The sequence below is a fragment of the Vipera ursinii genome (genome assembly GCF_947247035.1).
Source record: "Vipera ursinii genome assembly, chromosome: 1".
NCBI classification, from domain to species: Eukaryota; Metazoa; Chordata; class Lepidosauria; order Squamata; family Viperidae; genus Vipera; species Vipera ursinii.
The window spans coordinates 55,916,611-55,939,819 of NC_139512.1; the positions used below are offsets into that span (position 1 = coordinate 55,916,611).

Genomic DNA, 23,209 nt, shown 5'->3' on the forward strand with positions numbered 1-23,209 from the left:
ATAATATCACTGGTTTTATACAGTGCAAAAATCTAATCTAATCTAATCTAATCTAATCTAATCTAATCTAATCTAATCTAATCTAATCTAATCTGGTATTAAAGTGAAGAATAGAATAGAGCTGGAAGGGACCTTGGAGGTCTTCTAGTCCAGCCCCCTGCTCAAGCAGGAGGATCTGAAGAGGGTGTCAACTTATTTTCCAAAGCACCAGAGGGCAGGACAACAAACAATGGATGAAAACTAATCAAGGAGAGAAGCAACATGTAATTAAGGAGAGCTTCCTAACAATGAGAACATATAACCAGTGGAACAGCTTGCCTTCAGAAGTTGCGGATGCACTATCACTGGAGATTTTTAAGAAGAGACTGGACGGTCACTTGTCTGGAATGGTATAGTCTTTTGCTTGAGCAAGGGGTTGGACTAGAACAGGGGTAGGCAACCTTGGCTCTTTTATGACTCGTGGACTTCAACTCCCAGAATTCCTGAGAATGGCTGGCTCAGGAATTCTGGGAGTTGAAGTCCACGAGTCACAAAAGAGCCAAGGCTGCCTACCCCTGGACTAGAAGACCTCCAAGGTCCCTTCCAGCTCTATTCTGAATTGAACTGAAATTGAACTGAAATATCCTAAAAGTCTAGAAATCTGATGGGAAAAAGCATGATACTGTTCTGAAGCTAAGCAAGACTCAGTGCCAGACGTAGATTTGCTTCACTATATACAGTAAGCCATCTTGGAATCTTAAGTAAACCACTCTAAGCTCAATGGAAGACAGAGGTATAAGGGAATATAAAAATCCTCTACTGATATTTTACGGGGTGCTTCACACTGCTATTGAAAAAACTGGAAGTAGTTTTTGTGCAGGTCAGGGGCTGTTTCCAGTTATTTTATGTGACTGTGGGCAGTTGCAAAATGCTTTAGAACAACAACGTCATCTCTTTGTGTGGTACACTGCATTACTTTTGCAGCGGGAAGTGCCTTGTTGATACAAATCAAGGGCAACTTAAGTAAGACTAAAACCTAATAACAGAATAAAATAATACAGTGAATCTTGGTTGGGAGGGGGGAATCTAATGTCATCTGAATCTAACTTGATCCAAAGTTGTTACTTGATGCCAAGGTTACAAGGTTACAGCACATAAACATGAGTTTCTAAAGATTCATTGTTGATTTTAAAAAGAGCTGGCACAGTCATACTCCACTTTGTATCAAGGCTGCAGCTGTGGAAGTGGTCTCTTCATACGTTATCTTTAGTGAAGCGTGGAAACCAGCATTTGCATTTCTTGTGCCAGGTGAGGACAGCAAACCTTTCTCCTTCTGTCTTGGCCACTTTTTACAGAGGCACGATTGATAGCATTTTAACAAACTGCATCACTGTTTGGTTTGGTGGTAGCACTAGCTCAGACAGAAAGTCCACAGAGTGAATGGTAAGGACATCTGAGAAGATTATAAGAAACTTGCTTCCTGTTATTCAGGATGCTGCTTATAAGCGCTATGTGCTTAGAGCTCAAAGTATTGTTAGAGACCCCACACACCCACTTCACAGTCTGTTTCTGTTGCTCCCCTCTGGGAGGAGGTTTTGAAGTATTTCTAGTAGAACTACTAGATTATGTAATAGTTCTGTTCCTCATGCCATCCTTCTTGAAAATTTGCAGGATTCTTTTTTTTTGGCCATGTATATGTATACATTCAAATTAGACTGTGATGTTTCTCTGTGTCATATATGTGTCGGTATGTGGGTATCGGCATAATGGTATTTTTTGAGAGCTGAATACAATGACATTTAATTTTAATGTATGCTGATTAGTGCACATTTAAAATGACAATAAATATTCTATTCTATTTAGCGGTGGGATTCAAATACCTGAACAAGCGGTTCTATTATGTGATGCAGGCCTGGGCTTCCGATGCTTAGAATGGACTTCCGGAAGTGGCATCATGCACTTCTGGTGGGCTGTTCTAGACCTGGGAGACCTCTTCCAGGCCTCTGATGCCTAGAATAGACTTCTGGAAGTGGCATCATCGCATTTCCAGTGGGCCGTTCTAGGCCTGGGAGGCCTCCTCCAGGTTTCCGATGCCTAGAACAGACTTCTGGAAGTGATATCCATGCACTTTGGGTGGGCCATTCTAGGCCTGGGAGGGCTCTGAGGCCTAGACTGGACTTCCAGAAGCCAGCCGGTTCTCCAAATTCAGGTAAATTTAGCTATTGGTTCTTCTGAACCAGTGCGAACTGGCTGAATCCCACCACTGATTCTATTCTATTCTATTCTATTCTATTCTATTCTATTCTGTTCTGTTCTGTTCTGTTCTGTTCTGTTCTGTTCTGTTTTGTTCTGTTCTGTTCTGTTCTATTCTAGTCAAGTCAAGTCAAGTCAAGTCCACATTGGGTAGCAATAATGTAATATAAGTCACTACCCTGGTCTTTGTTTCGTCCACATTTCATTATTTGGGATGTTTCCCCCCCTTCAACTGGCCTATTAAACACTCATACCAATCATCAAATAGTTTTTAATCTCCTCAACTAGTCTCTTTTTCTATATTTCTGGGTATAAAAGAGAGAATTTCACACAATTGCCTGACCCTCCTAAACCGTGGGCTGGACGCGTCATCTGGAAGCCGCGCCCACCCCATTGCCGGCAATGGCAAAATCATCCCGATACGTTGCCCGACATCACAAGTTTGATATGTCTGCCCTAAACTATTAAAATTACGGAACGCTGAATTCAACTAAGAACAAGTTGGATTGATTATGTTCAATTATACAAGAATGAAGTCCAGGAATGGACGAAGTCCCATTTATATTTTTATTCACAACTTATTCTTCTTAAACTTATTTAGAAACAATACCTCTATACATCAAATTCTGCAATTTTTAGAATTTTGTGGTGTAGTTTGCCACTCAAAGGTTTTGAGGAACATCGCAAAAGTACATTGTATCAATGGGAAAATTGTTTGCAAACATGTGTGAATGGCAGAAAATGTGAAAAAATGACCTATATTGGAGCTGAAAATATATATTAATTTTATGAAGACTTTTTTAAAGGAGCAAACTGAACTAGAAACATTTTTCAGTAAAAGCTGGTAAAAAGAGAACATGAGTTAATATTGTTGAATTCAAATTCTACACTGTTATAATGCAACTTCAAATTATTACTGACCATATTATTTTAAACAAACACATTATTACCCTTGAATTGCTATACTTTCTTACATAAGTAAAAATGTGATATTTCAATCTCAGGTTTCTTATTCAAGCATTTCAATTCCTATCTAACTGAGTGCTTCCATTTATGAATTTCAGAGGAAAACAAGAAGACATTATTACAGAAAGATGCCATCTTCTATTAAAAGGAAGTTTTACTTCAAAAAGATTATGGTAAATGTAACAGCCATCCTCAAGCAAATAAGGATTTCTATAAATTAAATGTTAATTCTTAACGAAATGCATGACAATTTTATGAAAGTAAGCTCACACTGAGATATATTAACACATCCACTCTGGTAGAATAAGCAGAATCTTTTACGGTTATTCATTGGAATCAATTCTAATGCTTCCATGAAAAGCTTTTTACCTATCAGTGATTGTAGCTTTCTTGTCCATTTCAACGGAGAGGTCACTTTGTATCAACATTAGTTGCATGCATGGATGGTTCCTCCACTGAAAAGAATGTGCATGACCATACATCAGACATGTCAAACACAAGGCCCGGGGGCCGGATCCGGCCCGCGAAGTGGTTTCATGTGGCCCGCAAAGCCATCCTGGAAACAGTGAGGGAACGGCCCCCACTGCCTTGGCCCTGGACCAGAGACCCTCCTCCTGCCAGAGACCCTCAGATCTGTCCCACTCCTGCCCAGGTCCCCATAGGCACCCTTGATGCGAACGATGGAGAGCTGGCCACGCCCACCCAGTAGGCCATACACACTCTAGCCACGCCCACCCTGGCCACACCCACCCGGCCCCCTGAGGGCAACCGCAATGCTGATGCGGCCCTCAATGAAATTGAGTTTGACACCCCTGCCATACATGGACTAGGATGACTGTCCATGAACTGTCAACTGCAAGATGCTCACAAAAGGAGATTCCTTACCATCAGCCATGGAAACAAAGATGGTTATAGAGCTTCTTTCTAACTGTGAGAAATACTGAATTCTGGATTGCCACTTTTTCCATAGAAAATTATAATTTTCTTTATGTAAGCACTTGGGACATCATTTCTGAAGGAAATTATTAAGCTAATTTAAATGACAGTAAATGGCTTATCTTCTTTATGATAACACATTGTGTATGTCTATATCACGACAAAAATACTGTTGTTATATTTCAGTTTTCTTCTTACAATTACAGGAAAGCATTAGGCATGGAAAATCTTTTTTTTAACGTTTCATGCTTGGAATTATTTCAGAAAAAGAAAAGTTTCCAGCCATTAAATGGCCATGCTACAAGGCTGTGTTTTATTACTGTAAGAATTTGCACAGTTCATTATAACTAGTCACTTCCCCCTGCATAAAGGATTTCAGTGTTTCAGATTTAATGACTATTAAATATATTCCAAAGAACAAATAAGGAGGACCTGAGTCATATGTAAAACAATATTCTGCATTTTCTTAGCATCTTCACTCATATCTCATCCCATTTATTCTGCAGAATATTTAAACATAATTCTATGCCTGTTTACTCAGAAGTAAATCTCATCATATTCTAACAACTTTTTTCTTAGGAAATTCTATATAGCATTATGGCCTTAGAATGATTTGTCTAACACAATAGAGACATACAGAAGGGAAATATCAAAGCACTGTGATGAATTATAAAAACTAATCTCAACTTTAACAATACAATAAAAAGAAGAATATGCTATGTTTGCAGCTGTGTTATGACTACAAAATGAGAGCCAGTAGATTATATTACATGGCTTTCTAAGGTTGGAAATTTGGATGGCATTTACTAGCATAACCTTTCAACTCTGAGCACATCAATAGAAGAAGGCAGTGGTTTGAAATATGATTCCTTGCAGATAGAATATCCTCATTCATCTGAGTGTGATGCTCTGTGCTCCATTGCACAAACAGCAGCTCACCCACTTCTGAGAGGACACTAATAAAAAAGGCATCAATTTTCAGCTCTAGTACTACTGTGATCTCTTTATATGTTCGACATCCAACATTAAATTAAAATGCTGTTATAAATCCTACTTTCTGAATCTGGAATGAGTGTTGGGTTTTTGTCGCATGAGACCGCAGCAAATCTTGTCAAAAGCAAGGAAGCACGTCTTGTTCACTCAGAATTAATGTTGTGGATGAAGGAAGGAGGTAATGGGTGAATATGGTGAATTTTAGGTGCCTACGACAGTGAATAATGAGCTTTGGAAACCATTGAAAACAATAAAGCTTCCTCCATTCTGTGAGCTGTTAATTTACCAATTTGGTGAACAGCAACACACAATGTGCAGGGATTAACTTTTAAAAGGTGATACCCTTCTGAAACTGGATGTTATGTGTTTGACTAATTTAAATCATCGCAGACACAGAAAGAGAGGAAAGGGATGTGGGAGGAAGGGAAAATTTCTCCAGCAAAATGTTTTGGAACACAATGTGGCTGTGCAAAATTATTCAAATACAGATGTTGATGTTCATGCTTTCTGCCACTTGCACTTACTGTGTTTCAAAGGTTCTCATGGGAGAAAAGGGAATGCATCTCACCTTTACCTAAATACGGTAAGGAATTCTGGGCGTAAGAATGAATGGAGACAGATGGCCCATTTCTGTATTTAGAAGTCTGTAATACACTTTGGAGTATTTCAGCTGAATCTGATAACCTCGAATGGCAGGTATCCTTTTTTTCTTTTCCTTTAAAAGCAGCACTAAACTAGACCACAATGGCGTCAGTAAATCTGTCTGCAGATACTGTATATTCCCTTATTTCATTCATCCATTCATTCATAATTACAAAGCAAAGAAACAAGCCTTGCGTTTCTGAGGGAAAAGGGATGGGAGATGGGGGAGGAGGGTGCCTTGAACAGTGGTTCGATATCTGGATCGAACAGAGGAACTTTTTCCCCCTTAGGATCTTGCCTAGAGAAACCTTGACATGCACAAAGTCAGAAGCTAGACAAAGTTGCCCTGGTGAGAACGATAAGGTCACCCGTGGGATTGCTGAGATTATCTCTGTCAAGCACTTGGACAGCATGCAGTCAAATGATGCATCATGCAGTCATTTTCAAGGGGGGGGAAAATCAATTTCTTCACCAGGTCGCTATTTGCTTTTCAAAGTGCCCTTGTAGGCCTTCCACCACCAAGCATTTATCAATTTAAATGTTGTAAACTGATAATGCGCTCTGTCCCTTGTTCTGTTTCTGAATCATTTTGATACTTCTATTTTCTCAATTGTCCTGCACCCCATTGTGTTTCTATCTTTTAAAAAGGGTTCCCCTTCTCTCTTTTCAATTAAATGCACTTATAAACAAAAACAAACCTGGGTTGATTAAAGTTTTAATTAATTTTGAGTGGTTAAAACGAATCTCCCTCAAAGCTATATGATTATTAATATGTTTATTTCATATGCAATTGTATGATGCTTATTGTTTATTTTTTTTAAAATGAGATGAAATCTTTGTGAAACACTATCAACAGTGTGGTGAGGATATATGCAATGAATATTCATTATTCTGGACAGGGGTATTCAAATTTACTGAGTGGCAGAAAAAAGATTCCAGGGTTTGTTTGTTTTTCCAAAGCTTCCTTTATATGTCTTTTAAACTATATAAAAAACCACTCTCTTTTTCTCTCTAAAAAAATCTGTATTTTAAAATATGAAATTAAGTTGCAGCATAGGAAAAGAATGCAAATATCAACATTTCTTTGAAAATGTATTGTAACCAAACTAAGCTAGTACAAACTTCACATGCATTTGCATCAAAACCAGGTGGGACATAGTTGTTGAAGCTTGGTTTTCAGAAAAGCAAAGGAATTACATGTCAGTTTGCAAAGCTTCCTTAACCTCCAGTGAGTTATTGGCTCTTAGCCAAGTTATCAGGGGAATCTAATTCTTCTTTATTATTCAAATAAACCACATTTGGCACCCTGGTTCCCTTTCAGAATAGCTTCACAAATAGAGTGAGTACTGTCATTTATTTGACCTTGTTCTTCTATGCTGTTGCTCTAATTTCATTTGCCATTCTACATGACAAATACTCAGGAATCCAACATACACAGCTTGGTTTGTTATTATATGAGCAAAGTGCATAAATATACCACTTCAGTTTCACCTATTTTGTTTTTTAAAAGGACCCAACCTAAACAACAACTTATCCTTTATTCCCCTTCACTTCTATTAGCTCTCATTATGTGTGCAGCTGTACTCTTCCCTTTTTAGCAGAATCTTTTTAAGAGGGCAATTTGCAACCTTGCATGTGTTCTGGGTGGCTGAAAGCAAGGAGAGAAGCATATTTTAAGGTGAGGGCTTTAGTTTAGAAAAGAGAAAATTCTGATCAGTTACAATTCAATATTTAAAGAACTCTTTTTTTAAACAAACAAATAATACCTCGGGGACCACCTGCTGCCGGCGTCAACCCCCCTCCGCCCTGTGCGTTCCCACAGAGAGGGCCTCCTCAGGGTGCCTCCAGTCAGAGAATGCCGGCTGGTGGCCCCCAGGGGGAGGGCCTTCTCTGTGGGCGCCCCGGCTCTGTGGAATCAACTGCCGGTTGAGCTCCGGATGGCACCGGATCTCCGCTCCTTCCGGCGCGGGTTAAAGACCCACTTATTCGAACAAGCTGGCCTGGCCTGATGGGGAGTTAATTTAGGGTTTTAAATATTTGTATATTTTATTGTTTTATTTTGGGCATTAATTTAATTCTGTTTTAACTTTTGTATTTTTGTATTTTTATTATATGCCCTGTTCACCGCCCTGAGTCCTTCGGGAGAAGGGCGGTATAAAAATTTAATAAAACTTAAACTTAAACTTAAATAAAGGTTATTCTAATATTACCTTTTCTGAAAGGTATCAAAGCATTAAACTCTTAGTTTCTGGGAAACATATCCCATTCTCAGTTCTCTCTTTCCAAGAATGAGTGAACTTGGGAGTCCTGGGATTACTTGATTACATAGATCCAATCTGGCTTTTAGCCTCTTTATTAAAGGCATTAATATTATGCAACCCCAGTCCACTTTGGTGTCACAAAGGTCCAGCTCATCCAATATGTGTATGAACCTGATAAGGAAAACTTGGATTTCACATCTGGACCTGAGTAAGCCAATGTGCCTCTGTTTCTTATATCCAACTCAAAGCCGGGGCACCTAATTTGTACTGATACAGACAAAACTTTCAATTCGTTACATTCTGAGCTACCTGTGATGAGAGTTAGGTTTTGGCTGCCATTTCAGCTCCAAATTCAGACTTCCCCTTGGACATCCTGCCACTTTAAGAGGGAAATTCTGAGCAACCAGCACCAACAGGAATACAAGATTCCAGATATATTCCAAATGACCAGGGGGGGGGGCAAAAAAGAGGGAAAGAAAACCTAACACTTTGCTGTGTAACAACTAAAATACGTAAATGTGACACAGAGATAATATCTGAAAGCATGATTTGATCCAATCTCTTTTGAATAAAATCACTTCCTCTAAGCTTTGTACAACTGTAGTAGACAACTATCTTAACGTTGTAAGATATGGACTGCAAAAAATCTGGGCAACCACTAGATGGAAACAAAGTGAGTCAACTACATCATGCCAAGTCAAAACCAAACACTAAAGCATATATCAGTAAATAAACACATATTATCAACCAAGATATACTATTTATCAGTATCATGCACATACCAAGCATAAATTGCCCTCCAGGTGAGATTTAAGGTGCTGGTACTTACCTTTAAAGCCCTACATGGCTTAGGCCCGGGATACTTGCAGGACCATCTGCTGCTGGGAACGAATTCCCATCGCCCAGTACGCTCACACAGAGAAGGCCTCCTCAGGGTACCGTCGGCTAGACAATGTCGGCTTGCGACCCCCAGGGGAAGAGCCTTCTCTGTGGGAGCGCCAGCCCTGTGGAACCAGCTCCCCCCTGAGCTTCGGATGGCCCAAGATCTCCAGTCCTTTCGCCGCGGCCTCAAAACACTCCTTTTCCACCTGGCTGACCTAGACTGACAGGGATTTTAATTATGTTTACAATTCTAACTCTATTCTTTAATTTATTTTAATTTATTTCAAATTTTTATTTTTTATTTACTGTACAGAGACCTATAAGTTTTGTTGTTGTTAGCCGCCCTGAGTCCCTCGGGAGATAGGGCGGGATATAAGTCCCATTAATAAATAAATAAATAAATAAATAAATAAATAAATAAATAAATAAATAAATAAATAAATAAATAAATAAATAAATAAATAAAAAAGAGAACAACTCTGGGAAACTGCTGTTATGCAGTTGAGCTTTCCTATGGAGGATTGCCAAAATTAACAAAACAACAGGAGGAGATCTCTAAACCCTAATAAAAAAAATGATCAGGACTCAAAGGGACATTAAGGTAGATTCAGTTCTTTTTTTAAAAAAAGGTTCTTTAGCCTTATGATGTCATCAGTCAGAGGTACAATATCAATAACACATTTTTTTAAAAAAATGATTTCATGAGTTCTTTCAATGGAGCTAATATAAACTAACTAAATATGACTGCAGCGTAACCACCCCCCAAGTTGCACTAAATGCCTTGGTCAAGTTTCTTCTGGCACTGAGTGTAGAAATTATTAACATGGCTGTTTGACTTTGGGGCAATATATTTTCCCTGCTGATATCACTCTTATTAGTGTGAAAGAGAAACATTCCAGTTGTGGACCAATTCATTTTTGCAATGCTTGCTCTTATGCTTACGTGCCCTCAAGCTGTTGTTTCCTCTTAGACCCTGTTGATGGTCATCCTCCTTTTCTCTTGCCTTCCAACTTTCCCAGCATTGTAGACTTCTCAAGAGGCTTAGCTGTTCACATAATGTTCCCAAATATGATAATTTGTTCTTTAAGTGAGATTGGTTTGTGGATTGATTGATTTGTTGTATGATCTATTTATTTTTCTTTCTGGCTCTGGAATTGATTTGTACTATGATTCATATATTTGTTTTCTTGGCTCCCCATGAATTTAGGAGTTTTTTCCCCCAACATTAATGATCAATGGCATCAATACTTTTTCCATACTGCCTCTTCAAAGTTTTTTTTGCTTCATAGAGGCATACAGAGCATTCCCTCTCCCCCACCTGGGTACATCTGACCATCTTTCACTCCTGTTGTGCCCAAAGTATGTCCCTCTCAGGAAAAGAACTCAGGCAGTCATGAAAAGGGTCAGAACCTGGCCAGTGGGTGCTCTCAGTCAGTTGCAGGTCTGCTTTGAAACCACTGACTGGAGTGTATTCGAAGATCAAGCCCTGAATGTATACACAGATGCCGTACTCTCTTATATTAAAACATGCACTGATAGTGTGACAACAGAAAAATGCATTAGAGTTTACGGGAATTGCAAACCCTGGATGACTGCAGAGGTATGAACACTCCTGAGAGCCCGGGATTCTGCCTTTAAGGCAGGGGACAGAGACACATACAGAGAGGCCAGGGCAAATCTCAGAAGAGGCATTAGGATGGCGAAACAATATAAACACAAGGTGGAGAACCACCTAGCAGTGGAGCAGCGGGCTAATGCCTCCTTAAGTAACACCAGCTGCCTGCAATTAGTGCAGGTTCGCATCCCACCAGGCTCAAGGTTGACTCAGCCTTCCATCCTTCCGAGGTAGGTAAAATGAGGACCCAGATTGTTGGGGGCAATTAAGCTGACTTTGTAATAATGCCACTTGGGGGTGTGTGTGAAAGCCCTAATAAGCAGGCATATACATAGAATGAAGGCTACTGCTAAGCTTGTAAGCCGCCCTGAGTCTTCGGAGAAGAGCGGGATATAAATGGAATTAAAATAAATAAAATAAATAAAAAACAATCCGAAGCAAGTGTGGCAGGGACTGCAGCACTTAACCAACCACAACGGCAGTATGAGGAACACGGTTAATACCGATGCCTCATTGGCAGAGGAGCTGAATATCTTCTTCACTTGCTACAAGATGAAAAGACCAGACCCCATAGCACCTGCTGGTTGGCCTTCTGATTCTCAGCAACTCACCCTGTTCGAAGACCAAGTGAGAACTGTATTGAAGGCTGTGAATCCCAGCAAAACCGCTGGCCCAGATGGGGTGCTGGGGATAGTGGTTAAGAACTGTGCCAACCAATTAGCATGGGTCCTGACAAGGATCTTTAACATCTCCATGTGTACCATCATGCTTGAAAGCAGCTACCATTGTCCCACTCCCAAAGAAAACTGCAGTTGAGTGTCTGAATGACTACAGATGTGTTGCATTAATGTCTGTAGCCATGAAATGCTTTGAAAGACTGGTTCTCCAACATCTTAGGACATGTCTCCCACTGGATTTCGACAAACATCAATTTGCCTACAGGGGGAACAGGTCGACAGATGATGCCATAGCTACTGCTGTACACTCTGTAGAAAGCCATCTTGAGAAACCTGGAAGCTATGTCAGGATGCTTTTTGTTGATTACAGCTTGGCTTTCAACACCATTTTGCCAAGCACTCTCATTGAGAAGCTGACTGATTTGAAAATTTCCCCCTCCATCTGCGATTGGATTCAAGACATGCTCAGAGACCGGTTACAAACAGTGAGGGTCGGGTCTGTTTTACCCACCCCCCTGAAGCTTTGCACCGGCTCACCACAGGGCTGCGTGCTTAGCCCCTACTCATTGTACACTTATGATTGTGTATCATCCGACCCATCTACTGCGATAATTAAGTTTGCAGATGATACCACTGTAGTGGGTCTTATTACAGGTGGGGATGAGATGGCATACAGGGAGAAGGTACAAAAACTATCTATATGGTGTTTCAACAACTTGCACCTGAACATCGGCAAGATGATGATGATAACTTTATTGTCACTTTGAATGTACACCAATTGGCATACATCAAAATGAAATTTCGTTGCATACAGCTCTCAAAGGGTCACCACCTCCGATATATACTCCTTGTTCGTGGCCTGCTCAAATTTCACATTGTCCATTTTAGTCTCTAGGGAGTGAACGATGGCAAACAGGATGGTGCTAGACTTCCAAAGGAAAAAAGAGGAACCTGCCCCACTTTACATTGGGGGAACTGTGTGGAGAGAGTTTCCTCCTTTAAATTTCTGGTAGCCTATCTCTGTGAAGATCTTACCTGGAAAGTTAACACAACCCAGGTGGCCAGAAAGGCCCAACAGAGACTCCACTTCCTCAGGGTCTTATGGAAGAACAGGGTAGAACAACGGCTAATGACCCTCTTTTACCAGTCTACTATAGAGAGCGTCCTTTCGTACTGTATTGTGGTTTGGTATGCTGGCCTGACAGCCGCGGATAGGAAAGTATTACAGAGGGTGGTGAGCACAGCACAAGATATTGTGGGCTGTTCCCTGACACCATTGGATGACATTGCCAGGGCTCACTGCCTTGGAAGAGTGAGGAAAATTCTCAGGGACGACTCACACCCTGGTCGGTACCTCTTTACTCTCCTACCATCAAGTAGGAGATATAGGAGTATAGCCAGCCGTACCAATAGGCTGAAGAACAGCTTCTATCCATGGGCTGTAAGGCTCTTGAATGGGAAATAATTCTATAAATTTTATGTATGATTGACTTGTGAGGACAATGTGTTATGCAATTAGCTCAAATGGTGTAATAAGATGGAGAGTTTGTTGTCACTGTGAGTTGGGGGTGGGGGCACAAAGGGAGGCTCAGCCAATCTCAATGTATACATGGTTGTACTTTGACAATAAAAGGTTCATTCATTCATGTCCAATGGAAAACCATTTCCTGCCTTCTTCTGATCTTTGTAAGTGTAGACACATTAACTGATATCTTCCCAAGTGCTAATCTGCAATGTATTTTTACTGGTTATTTCTTTATTCTTGATAAAAGGTAAAGGTAAAGGTTCCCCCGCACATGCGTGCTAGTCGTTTCCAACTCTAGGGGCCGGTGCTTATCTCCGTTTCAAAGCTGAAGAGCCAGCATTTGTCCGAGGACGTCTCCGTGGTCATGTGGCCGGCATGACTAGGTGCCAAAGGCGCATGGAACGCTGTTACCTTCCCACCGTAGTGGTCCCTATTTTTCTACTTGCATTTTTACGTGCTTTCAAACTGCTAGGTTGGCAGAAGCTGGGACGAGTAACAGGCGCTCACTCTGTTACGTGGCACTCGGGATCCTAAAAGATCCTAAAAGGAAGATGCTCTCCACCACTTCTATATCTTCACTGTTAATTATAATACTGATTACTGTATCTATTCTCATTAGTTTGGTCTCTCTTACACTATAGTCTTCTTAAAAACCTCCAGTGATGGAGCGCCCACAATTTCTGAAGGCAAGCTGTTCCAGTGGTTAATTGTCCTCACCATTAGGAAGTTTCGCCTTAATTAAGCAGCTGTTTTGGCTGCTGCAGCACATTGCTGGCTCATAGTCAAGTGATTGTCTAGTAGGACTCCAAGGACCCTCTCACAGTTACTATTTTTGAGCCAGGTCTCACCTAATCTGTATTTATATCTTTGATTTTTCCTGCCTAAATATAAAACTTTGCTTTTCTCCACATTAAAGCTCATTTTGTTGGATAGGGCCCATTGTTCCAGTTTGTCAAGATCTTTTTGAATCCTGAGCTTGTCTTCTGGGGTGTTGGCTATTCCTGCCAGTTTAGTGTCATCTACAAATTATGAGTTCCACTTCTAGTCCCTCATCCAAGTCATTTATGAAGATATTAAAGAGTACTGGGTCTAAGATGGAGCCTTGTGGTACCCCACTGCTTATTTCTTTCCCTGTGGATGTAGTACCATTTAGGATTACTCGCTGAGTATGGTTTGTCAGCCAGCTACAGATCCATCTGGTGGTGATGTTGCCTATCCCACCATTTTCTCCTTTACTAAGAAGCAGGTTGTGGTCTACTTTGTCAAATGCCTTACTGAAATCTAAGTATACTATGTTCACAGCGTTTCACTGGTCTATTAATTTAGTATCAGATAATGAAATAAGACTGGTTTGGCATGATCTGGCTACTGGTTATAACTTTGTTTGCTTCTAGTTGTTTGCAGATCTGTTTTTTGATTATCTTTTCCAGGATCTTCCCAGGTATTGATGTTAAAATGATTGGTCGGTAGTTTCCTGGATCTTCCCCCCCCTTCTTGAAGATAGGAACCACACCAGCCCTTTTCCAATCCTCAGGTACTTCCCTTCCCCGGTGCTCCAGGATTTTTGAAAGATATGGTGCAATACCCTCTGTACTTCCCCGGAGGACCCGGGAGCGAAGGTGTGCAGCCTCCTATGCTAAGGCTGGTCTACCTGAATGCCAGGTCCGTAGCTAACAAGGCTCACCTCGTTCGTGACCTAGTGGAGAGCGAGCACGCGGACCTGGCTTGCATCACGGAAACCTGGCTGGGCCCAGAGGGTGGTGTCCCTCTGGTTGACCTCTGCCCGCCAGGTTTCCAGGTGCTGCACCAGCCTCGGACCCATGGAAGGGGCGGGGGAGTGGCAGTTATCATCAGGGAATCCCTTAGCCCGCGAGAGACCACCATCCCTCAGATGGTTGGGTGTGAGTCTCTCCTACTGAGATATGGCCCAGGGGCGCAGTTGGGCCTGCTGCTGGCGTACCTACCACCTAATCGTGCAGCGGCAGCCCTGCCCGAGCTACTCGATGTCCTCTCAGGGTTGGTGGTTGAATTCCCAAAACTCATTGTCTTGGGCGACTTTAACCTACCGTCCCTGGGAGGATCGTCCGAACTGGCTCGGGAGTTCATGGCTTCCATGGCGGCCATGGACCTGTCGCAAATAATTTCTGGACCAACTCATGAGAGAGGCCACACCCCAGACTTGGTGTTCTTGTCTGGACGGTGGCGTGATGATATCGGTGGGGGTGCCACGACTGTTACGCCCCTGTCATGGACCGATCATCACCTCCTACGGCTAGACTTCCCCTTTGCCACCCCCCGCCGTGGGTGCACGGTGCCAACCAGATGGTACCGCCCTAGGCGCCTAATGGACCCTGATAGGTTCCAGGCAGCGCTTGGGGACGCACATGCACTCCCTGCTCACAGCTCGGCGGATGCCTTAGTGGAAGCCTGGGAAAAGGCAGCCACGGAGGCTCTGGACCGAGTTGTACCCCTGTGGCCTCTGACCCGGCGCAGATCCCAGCGAGCCCCATGGTTCACCGCGGAGCTCCGGGAGATGAAGCGTCGGAGACGGGGCCTAGAGAGCCGTTGGAGATCCAGTCGATCCGAATCCGACCGATTGTGATTAAGAATCCTCACCAGGTCTTATCTCGCTGCGATAAGGGTGGCAAAATCCAACTACTTTTCCACCCTCATCGCGTCCGCAGATAATCGCCCGGCTGCCTTGTTCAGGGTGACTCGCTCCCTACTGAACCAAGAGGTGAGGGAGGAACCCTTGCAGGGTTGTGCCGAGGAATTCGGTCAATATCTGCTGGATAAAATTGCTCGGATTCGAACCGGCCTGGACTCCAACTGGGCTGAGTTGGAAGAACAAGACATGGACAGTCTTGTCGACGTCATCTGGGAGGAATTTGATCCTGTGACTCCTAAGGAGGTAGACAGGATTATGAGGAGGTTGAGCTCCTCCACATGCTTACTGGACCCATGCCCTTCCTGGCTGGCTTATGCGGCTCGAGAGGGGACACGAGGCTGGTTCCTGGCGGTCATCTCTGCTTCTCTGAGTGAGGGTCACTTCCCCACCGCCTTGAAGGAGGCGGTGGTGAGACCTCTCCTCAAGAAGCCCACCTTGGACCCATCCTCATTGAATAACTTTCATCCAGTCTCCAATCTTCGCTTCCTTGCGAAGGTTGTTGAGAGCGTGGTGGCGCACCAACTTCCTCAGGTCCTGGATGAAGCGGTTTATCTAGACCCGTACCAATCGGGCTTCAGGCCGGGCTACAGCACGGAGACGGCATTGGTCGCTCTGATGAATGATCTCTGGAGAGCCCGGGACAGGGGCCATTCCTCTGTCCTAGTCTTATTAGACCTTTCGGCGGCTTTCGATACCATCGACCATGGTATCTTGCTGCGACGCCTCAGGGGACTGGGAGTGGGAGGCACGGTTCTGCGTTGGTTCTCCTCCTTTCTCCAGGGTCGCTCGCAGTCGGTGCTGGCAGGGGGACAGAGGTCGACCCCGAGGCCTCTCGTTTGCGGAGTCCCTCAGGGGTCGGTCCCCTCGCCTCTCCTGTTCAACATCTACATGAAACCGCTGGGTGAGATCATTCGCAGCTTTGGAGTAGGGTACCATCAGTATGCTGATGACACCCAGCTTTTCATCTCAACTCCAAACAACATCAGTGATGCCCTCGACGTGATGTCCCGCTGCCTGAAAGCGGTCCGGGAATGGATGGGGAGGAACAGGCTTCAACTGAACCCGGACAAGACTGAATGGCTGTACGTACCGGCAAGCCAGGATACTCAGAGCATCCCATCCCTTAACATCGGGGATGAGTTACTACCCCCTGTTGATAGGGCCCGCAACCTGGGTGTCCTCCTAGACTCACAGCTCTCCCTGGAAGATCACATAGGAGCTGTGACCAAGGGGGCCTTTTCCCGGGTTCGACTGGTGCGCCAACTACGGCCTTATCTGGACCTGGATGCCTTACGTACAGTCACCCATGCCCTTGTGACCTCTCGCCTAGACTACTGTAACGCTCCCTACATGGGGCTGCCCTTGAGATCCACTCGGAAGCTTCAACTGGTGCAAAGTGCAGCGGCACGGACACTTTTGGGAGCCTCCCGATACTCCCATATCACACCTCTCCTCCGTGCGCTATACTGGCTTCCAGTTGCCTTCCGAGTGAAGTTCAAGGTGCTAACAATGACATACAAAGCCCTACATGGCATGGGTCCGGACTACCTACGGGAGCACCTTCTGCCAATGCCAACACCCCACCGCCCTGTGCGCTCCCACAGAGAGGGCCTCCTCAGGGTGCCACCGCTCAAGGAATGTCGGCTGGTGGCCCCCAGGGGGAGGGCATTCTCAGTGGGTGCGCCAGCCCTCTGGAACTGCTTACCAACTGAAATCCGGATGGCCCCCGACCTCCGCACCTTCCGGCGCGACTTAAAGACTTACCTATTCCAGCAGTCCGGCCTGGCCTGATAGCTCTGATAGCTCTAATTGGGGTCCCAGTTTGTTTTGTTTTGATTATTGTTTTTCAATACTGTTTCATTATGTTGCCTATCTTACTCTGTACACCGCCCCGAGTCCCTCGGGAGAAGGGCGGTTTATAAAAACAAATAAATAAAATAAATAAATAAATAAATAAATGGTTCTGAGATAACATCTGCCAGCTCCTTCAGAACTCTAGGATATAATCTGTTAGGTCCTGGTGATTTATATTCATCAAGGTCAGATAGGTGTTCTCTTACCATTTTTTGCTTATTTAATTTTTGTTTCTAGTTTGTCTTTTGCAGGAGTTTTTTTGGTATGTTGCGTTATAATTTCTTTTTGTGTGTGACTGATGGAAAAAATGAGTTAAGCACCTCTGCTTTCTTAATCTTAATCACATTTTCCCCCACTTGACTTTCATTAGTAGAACCTCTAGTTCATTTACATTTCCAACTTTCAGAAAAGAGTTATCACCATACTATTGGTGCTTCTTTCTCTAGATTTAAAAATATACTCATCTTCTTCCAATTTCGCCTCCCTCAATATATATTTAGGATATAGTTTTAATAAATAAGAAGAAAATACACAGCCTTGTCTTATTCCTTTGTCAACTTGCCACAAGTCTGTTTCACCTTGTCCTGCATAGACTGTGTCTTCTTGTCACTCTATAGGTTTCACATAAAGAAAATGAGTTGTTTTAGGATTTCCATTTCCCTAAGGCCATTCCACAACTTAACACTCAATCAAAACAATGAAAGAGCTTTCTATAATGAAGAAAGCATATAGTGACTTCATTTTAGAATGGTTGACTTTCTCAGTTATCTAGTGTGCATAAACAATATTGTATCTTGTTCCTCAGCCTTTTCTAAAATCAATTTGAATATTTAGCAACAGAATCAAAGTTAAGAAAAGAACCACTGTGGTGCTATAGTTAAATTTTTGGAGTAGCACTGTGGAAACCCAGGTTCAAGCCTACATTCATCTATGGAAACTCCCTGGGTGAGTATTTCTTAGCTCAATGTAGTTCATAGGATTATTAGGGGAATTAAATTAAGTGAAAATCCCATATAGGCTGCCTTATACTTCAGGAGAAAAGGAAGCAAATACATTGTGCACACAGATAGAAAGATGTCACTGAAGCATTACTCTCAAAAAATACAAATCCAACACTTCTGAACAATTAAATTCCTGAAAAACTGTAAAGTTTATGTAAATATCTGAAACCTCTGCCAGCTAATATCAGGAACCCAGCAGTGTTTATTTTATAGCAATTACAGTATTATGAATTCAAAGCAAGCCCATAACCCTTTAAAGCTTGTTCCTGGCATTTTTATTAAAAACAAGAATTCAGTAACATAACAGGTCGCTACAATGATCTTCACACTTGGAAAACTTTTTGAGCTTGTGCTGGCACAGTAATTTCTGTTGATGTTCACTTTCTTCTGCAGTAAATAAAAGTTTTAGAATGCTTAATTTAGTGTGAATTATTGCAATCACTGTTAGTGATGAATATTGAAAACATCATAGCTCTGGAAAGGCTATTACACTGACAATCTCTGAACTCTAGGGAAAAGATAGGGTGATACTTGGAATAGTTTATAGATTTGTAACTTAAGTACCCATTTATTCTTTTAAATACATTCACTCCTTTTTCTTTTCCAAACTTTTGAAAAAGGAGGTTTATAGGCTACTGTATGAACACTCTCCTAATCTGAAATATACAATGCTTTTGGGATACAAATTACTTGAACATACCATAGATAAAAGGCACAATACCTTAGTAGCAACTAGAACTGTTGCATCTAAGGATTCAAATTTGGCTTTCTGTAGATAAGCTTTGATTCCCCTCCCCTCCTGAATGATCAGTATCTTTCTCAACTGATCATTTATATGAAGAACTGTTGCTCACTGTGATCACGTATTTCCATGAATGTTTCAATGCTCCACAGTCAGCTCAAGTCTCAGGGGGCTGTAACACTCTTAAGCATCCCTTCTCTTCCTTTATTTTCAATCCAAGATGGGGAACAATCTCCCTCCTGACTGAGTCCACTGTAGCCTAAACCACAGTAATGTTCCCTCTCTAGCCTCTTTCCCACATCCCACTGAGATGCAATGGTGGCAGACCACAGAGGGATGGAGTTCTCTTTTCCCAATATTTGACTGGTACTTCAGTAGGGAGCAGTAATCTGTCCCATTGGTGCTTTATTCATTTTGGCACACCATATTGTCAAGACTCTGAAGTCACTTCAACCTGGAAGATACAGTATGTTAAAGGTGAGGAGAAGGGTATTTCTGCCCTTGGTACTGGAGAAAGTGGGAAAAGGGAACTTTTACTTTTAAATAATAATAGCAAAGAAATATAAAACTGGCTAGAAAGATTTTCAGCCCAAAGCATCATCTATATTTGTAACAATTATTATGGACTCTATGATGAATTCTGAAAAACAGGAAAGATGGCTCAAGGTCTCCAGACCCTTTCAGAAAAACAAGGAAGATGAAGTAGAGGACAGCATTCTTGAAGACTGGAGGAAACAGTACAAAGTAATCTCACCAGTTTGCCTTCAATAAATAGCCATTTTATGATCTGATGCTAGATAACTATTTTGTGATCGGGCACATACAGATAGGAAACCATCTTGTCAAAATACCCAGAATGTCAAAGATGTGTAAAAGATATGTACACAATTCTGCAGGTCATTCCAAAGAAAATGATAATGAATCTACCACTAATGTTTAAGCTGCAAAGAGCAGGACATGAATGAAAGGAATTAAATATGAAGAAAACCTTTCACGAACAGAAATAAAGCTCCCAAATCTTACCTAGCTAATTCTGCTGGTCTTTTCGCCAAGAGGCAACAGACAAGAAACTTCGATATATTATATAGAGATTAAATAATGATCCTCCTCAACTCCTGCGCCAATCTCTGTTTTGGCAAGCTATGTACTTCCTCTCTCAAAAACAGAGAGCAGCACAACTCTTCCCCAGGGCATCAAAAGGGCTGTGCATCTGTCCATTGCATCAAAGTGTTCTCAGTGGGATCAAAGCTGCTCTGAATGGATTTGCACTGCAACAACGGTGAAAATAATCACATCAGGGATCTTGAGAAATATTTCCTTACATTTTTAAAAAGCAAGCAATCTATCCTGAACTCAGTATGATGCCACCTTTCTTTTCCGACCTTTGAAGAAGAATATTTGACCTCAGGAAGCAGATTTTACTCATTTTATTGGCAATTACACAGTTTTATTTTTAATCGTATGTTTTTTCAGCAAAGCACTGACTAAAAAAGATAAAGGTGTTCCCTATTGTTTGGCCAGATGCTACATTCAACCCACTATTATAAGCAGAAAAGCAATAACCTGCCCCAGAGTCTAGGTTTTGGTTTATGGGAGCTGAAATTATAGGCAGCTGGAGGGCCCTAATCTGTAGAAAGCTAGTCTGCCTGTAGTTCAAAAAAGTTTGAGCCACAGTGCTGCAGCTTACTATAGGAGTATGCTTTTAGCAAGGAGGATGCAGACAGGGTTAAAGCCAACTTTTTTTCTTGAACAGATGATATTTCAGATGGTGACACTATTCCAGATGCATCAATTTCCTTGAAAATCGAATCCATATATGTGCATATGCTGTGCTGGCAGGAGGACTGCCTAAAATGGCCCCAGCCCAAGAGCTAATATTCTTTTGGCCAGAATAATGCAATTATTATTTTCCTAGCTATCAGTCTAAGCATACAGAGCCATCTGTTATGCAAAGCAAACATACACATCTCAATTACAGAAAATGCAGTTGCCTTGACAGAATTTGGATTACAACACTAACCAGGGCTGTAAAATTTGTTTTCAGACAGTGTATAATGGATGCCTTTCAGGAGTTTCCTAATTAGCATTTACCTGTTTAAACTGATTAACCATCCTTCTTTTTGCTGCTTTATTAAACTTTTTTGGACACTGCACAAAACAGATTAATATGTAATATGAACCCAAGACAATAATATACATTAATGTATTCTGTGGTTTTTTTAAAAAAAAAAACACCTCCATTAATAAATTGAGATTATAATGTGTGATTTACCACTAACAAATTATGAAACATTTGAAACTGATACCCAAACCAATCAAAGCAGGAATTATATCCTATTACCAAGCTAAGATCATAGTGAGATATAAAAGTATTGAATTTTGTTCTTAATTCTCTCACCATATTCACACACACATGCACGCACGCACACACACACAGAAAAAGAGAGAGAGAGAGAGAGAGAGAGAGATTTAATGTAAACAAATATAACCAATGTACATTTCATAAATAATACTCTCCACTTGTATCTCATTATTTTCAGTCCGGGTATTTTTTTTTTACACAAGTTATTGTAATTATTGTTGTTGTTAGGTTTTTATCCTGGCTTTCCTCCAGACATTCATACTTCCATAGTCAGCACTCCTTTCTTCATTTATTCATATAATTCTTAATTGATTACTGCAGTTAAACTTTTTCAACTTAATTTGGGACATTCAATTAAATCATAATGTTATGAAAAGTTGCAATCCAAGGACTGTCTTAATAATCACAGCAATGCAAGCGAAACACCCAATACAAGCAAAAAGATGTAATATTATCATAGTTGGGTTCCTCAAGTGTAATTCAATTATAACTTATTTTGTAATCATCATGAAAAAAGCCTCGAAGGCTTCCCAAATTCAGGAAATCTTTGATTCCATGGTTACTGACAGCTCAGTTAACTGTAAAAAAATAAAAATAATTTTTCCTCTTCATACAATCGTGGATTTTAAAATGAAATGACAGAAAAGAACGAACCATTACACTGCACCATTTCAAAAAAAATATTCTCTACCCATTTACTATACATGTGCAAAAGAGAGACCGTGTCTTTGTTGAAATCCTCCCTCTAAGCCTTTTTAATGGTTTCTTTCAGCGTTTTCTGACTCCAAGAGACTCCCTGCCATTGTGTCAGCTCCCAGGATAATGTCGGGTTCTCCATAAACATCCAGTAATAGGGCACAAGGGAAGTACTATTTCTGAGTCCCATTCCTAACAGCTAGGGAAGTTTAAAGTTCAAAACAACTGAGAGAAGAAACTTCATTTGTTCTCAATGAATTAATAATGATTTTTATGGGAGAAAAGGATTTTTCAAGCTCCCACCTTTTCTTTTCCATTGGAACATTCTTTATCAACTTACACCTTCCAGATGTGTAAAACCAAACCATTCCATTATAAATTCAACCTGATGTGAAAAGTTCCAGAACGTCTTACCATTTTAGAAAGAGTGAGCCCTAAAATGGAATGTGCATCATTAAATGTTCTACTTACTTGGGAGAGGCCAAGATAAATGGAGACTGTTTCCGAAATGTACAAAAACTTTCCCTCTTGGTTTAGTGCAAATACAAATCCATCCAGTGACTGCAAAGAAAGAAAGGAAGAAAAAAGTGAGATGTTACATACAGTGAAATATATACAAACAGATAAAACATTAACTGTCATAAACAATGCATTTTCCTTACAGACATCAACACATTAAAATGCATAAAACATTATTTGTAGTTAGAAGAGAAATGACAAGATGTTCCTTTCAGAAAATAGAGAAGAAATGACTGTGAATAGTAGTAATTTGAAAATTAACAAGGAATTATGATCTTCTCTTTATTTGCAAGCGTGCCCACACGTTTACTGTTTTATTTAAACACAAGCAAAACTAATCAACACATTACTGTCAACTAGGTTCACATTTAGAAAACACAGATATCCTGAAAAATGTAATCTTGTCAGTATAAATGTGTAGATTTAAATTGTATTCTGACAGGTATTTGGGCTTTCGATATAGATGCAAGAATAAATTGACAGAACATTGTTGCTGGTATATAAACATTTAGGAAAGCCATGTGAAACTTACATCAATTAATAAACCATCTTATTTCAAACTGACACAATACTAGAGTATATAAGACTGTGCATGTACATTTTTGTTGACTAAATAAATATTCGTCCTGTGGTGCAAT

The 23,209-nt window shown here is 41.3% G+C and overlaps 1 protein-coding gene across 5 annotated transcripts in view; it reads right to left on the bottom strand.

Annotated features, from left to right (window-relative positions):
- NPAS3 (neuronal PAS domain protein 3) overlaps positions 1 to 23,209 on the bottom strand; it is a gene marked incomplete at both ends in the record, with an annotated part of 777,262 nt that overhangs the window by 214,984 nt on the left and 539,069 nt on the right. For all 5 annotated transcript variants that reach the window (XM_083352401.1, XM_083352400.1, XM_083352399.1 and 2 more), the window contains one exon: positions 22,524 to 22,613. In XM_083352401.1, coding sequence (XP_083208527.1) covers positions 22,524 to 22,613 — 90 coding nt within the window. The remainder of the gene's footprint in view (positions 1 to 22,523; positions 22,614 to 23,209) is intronic.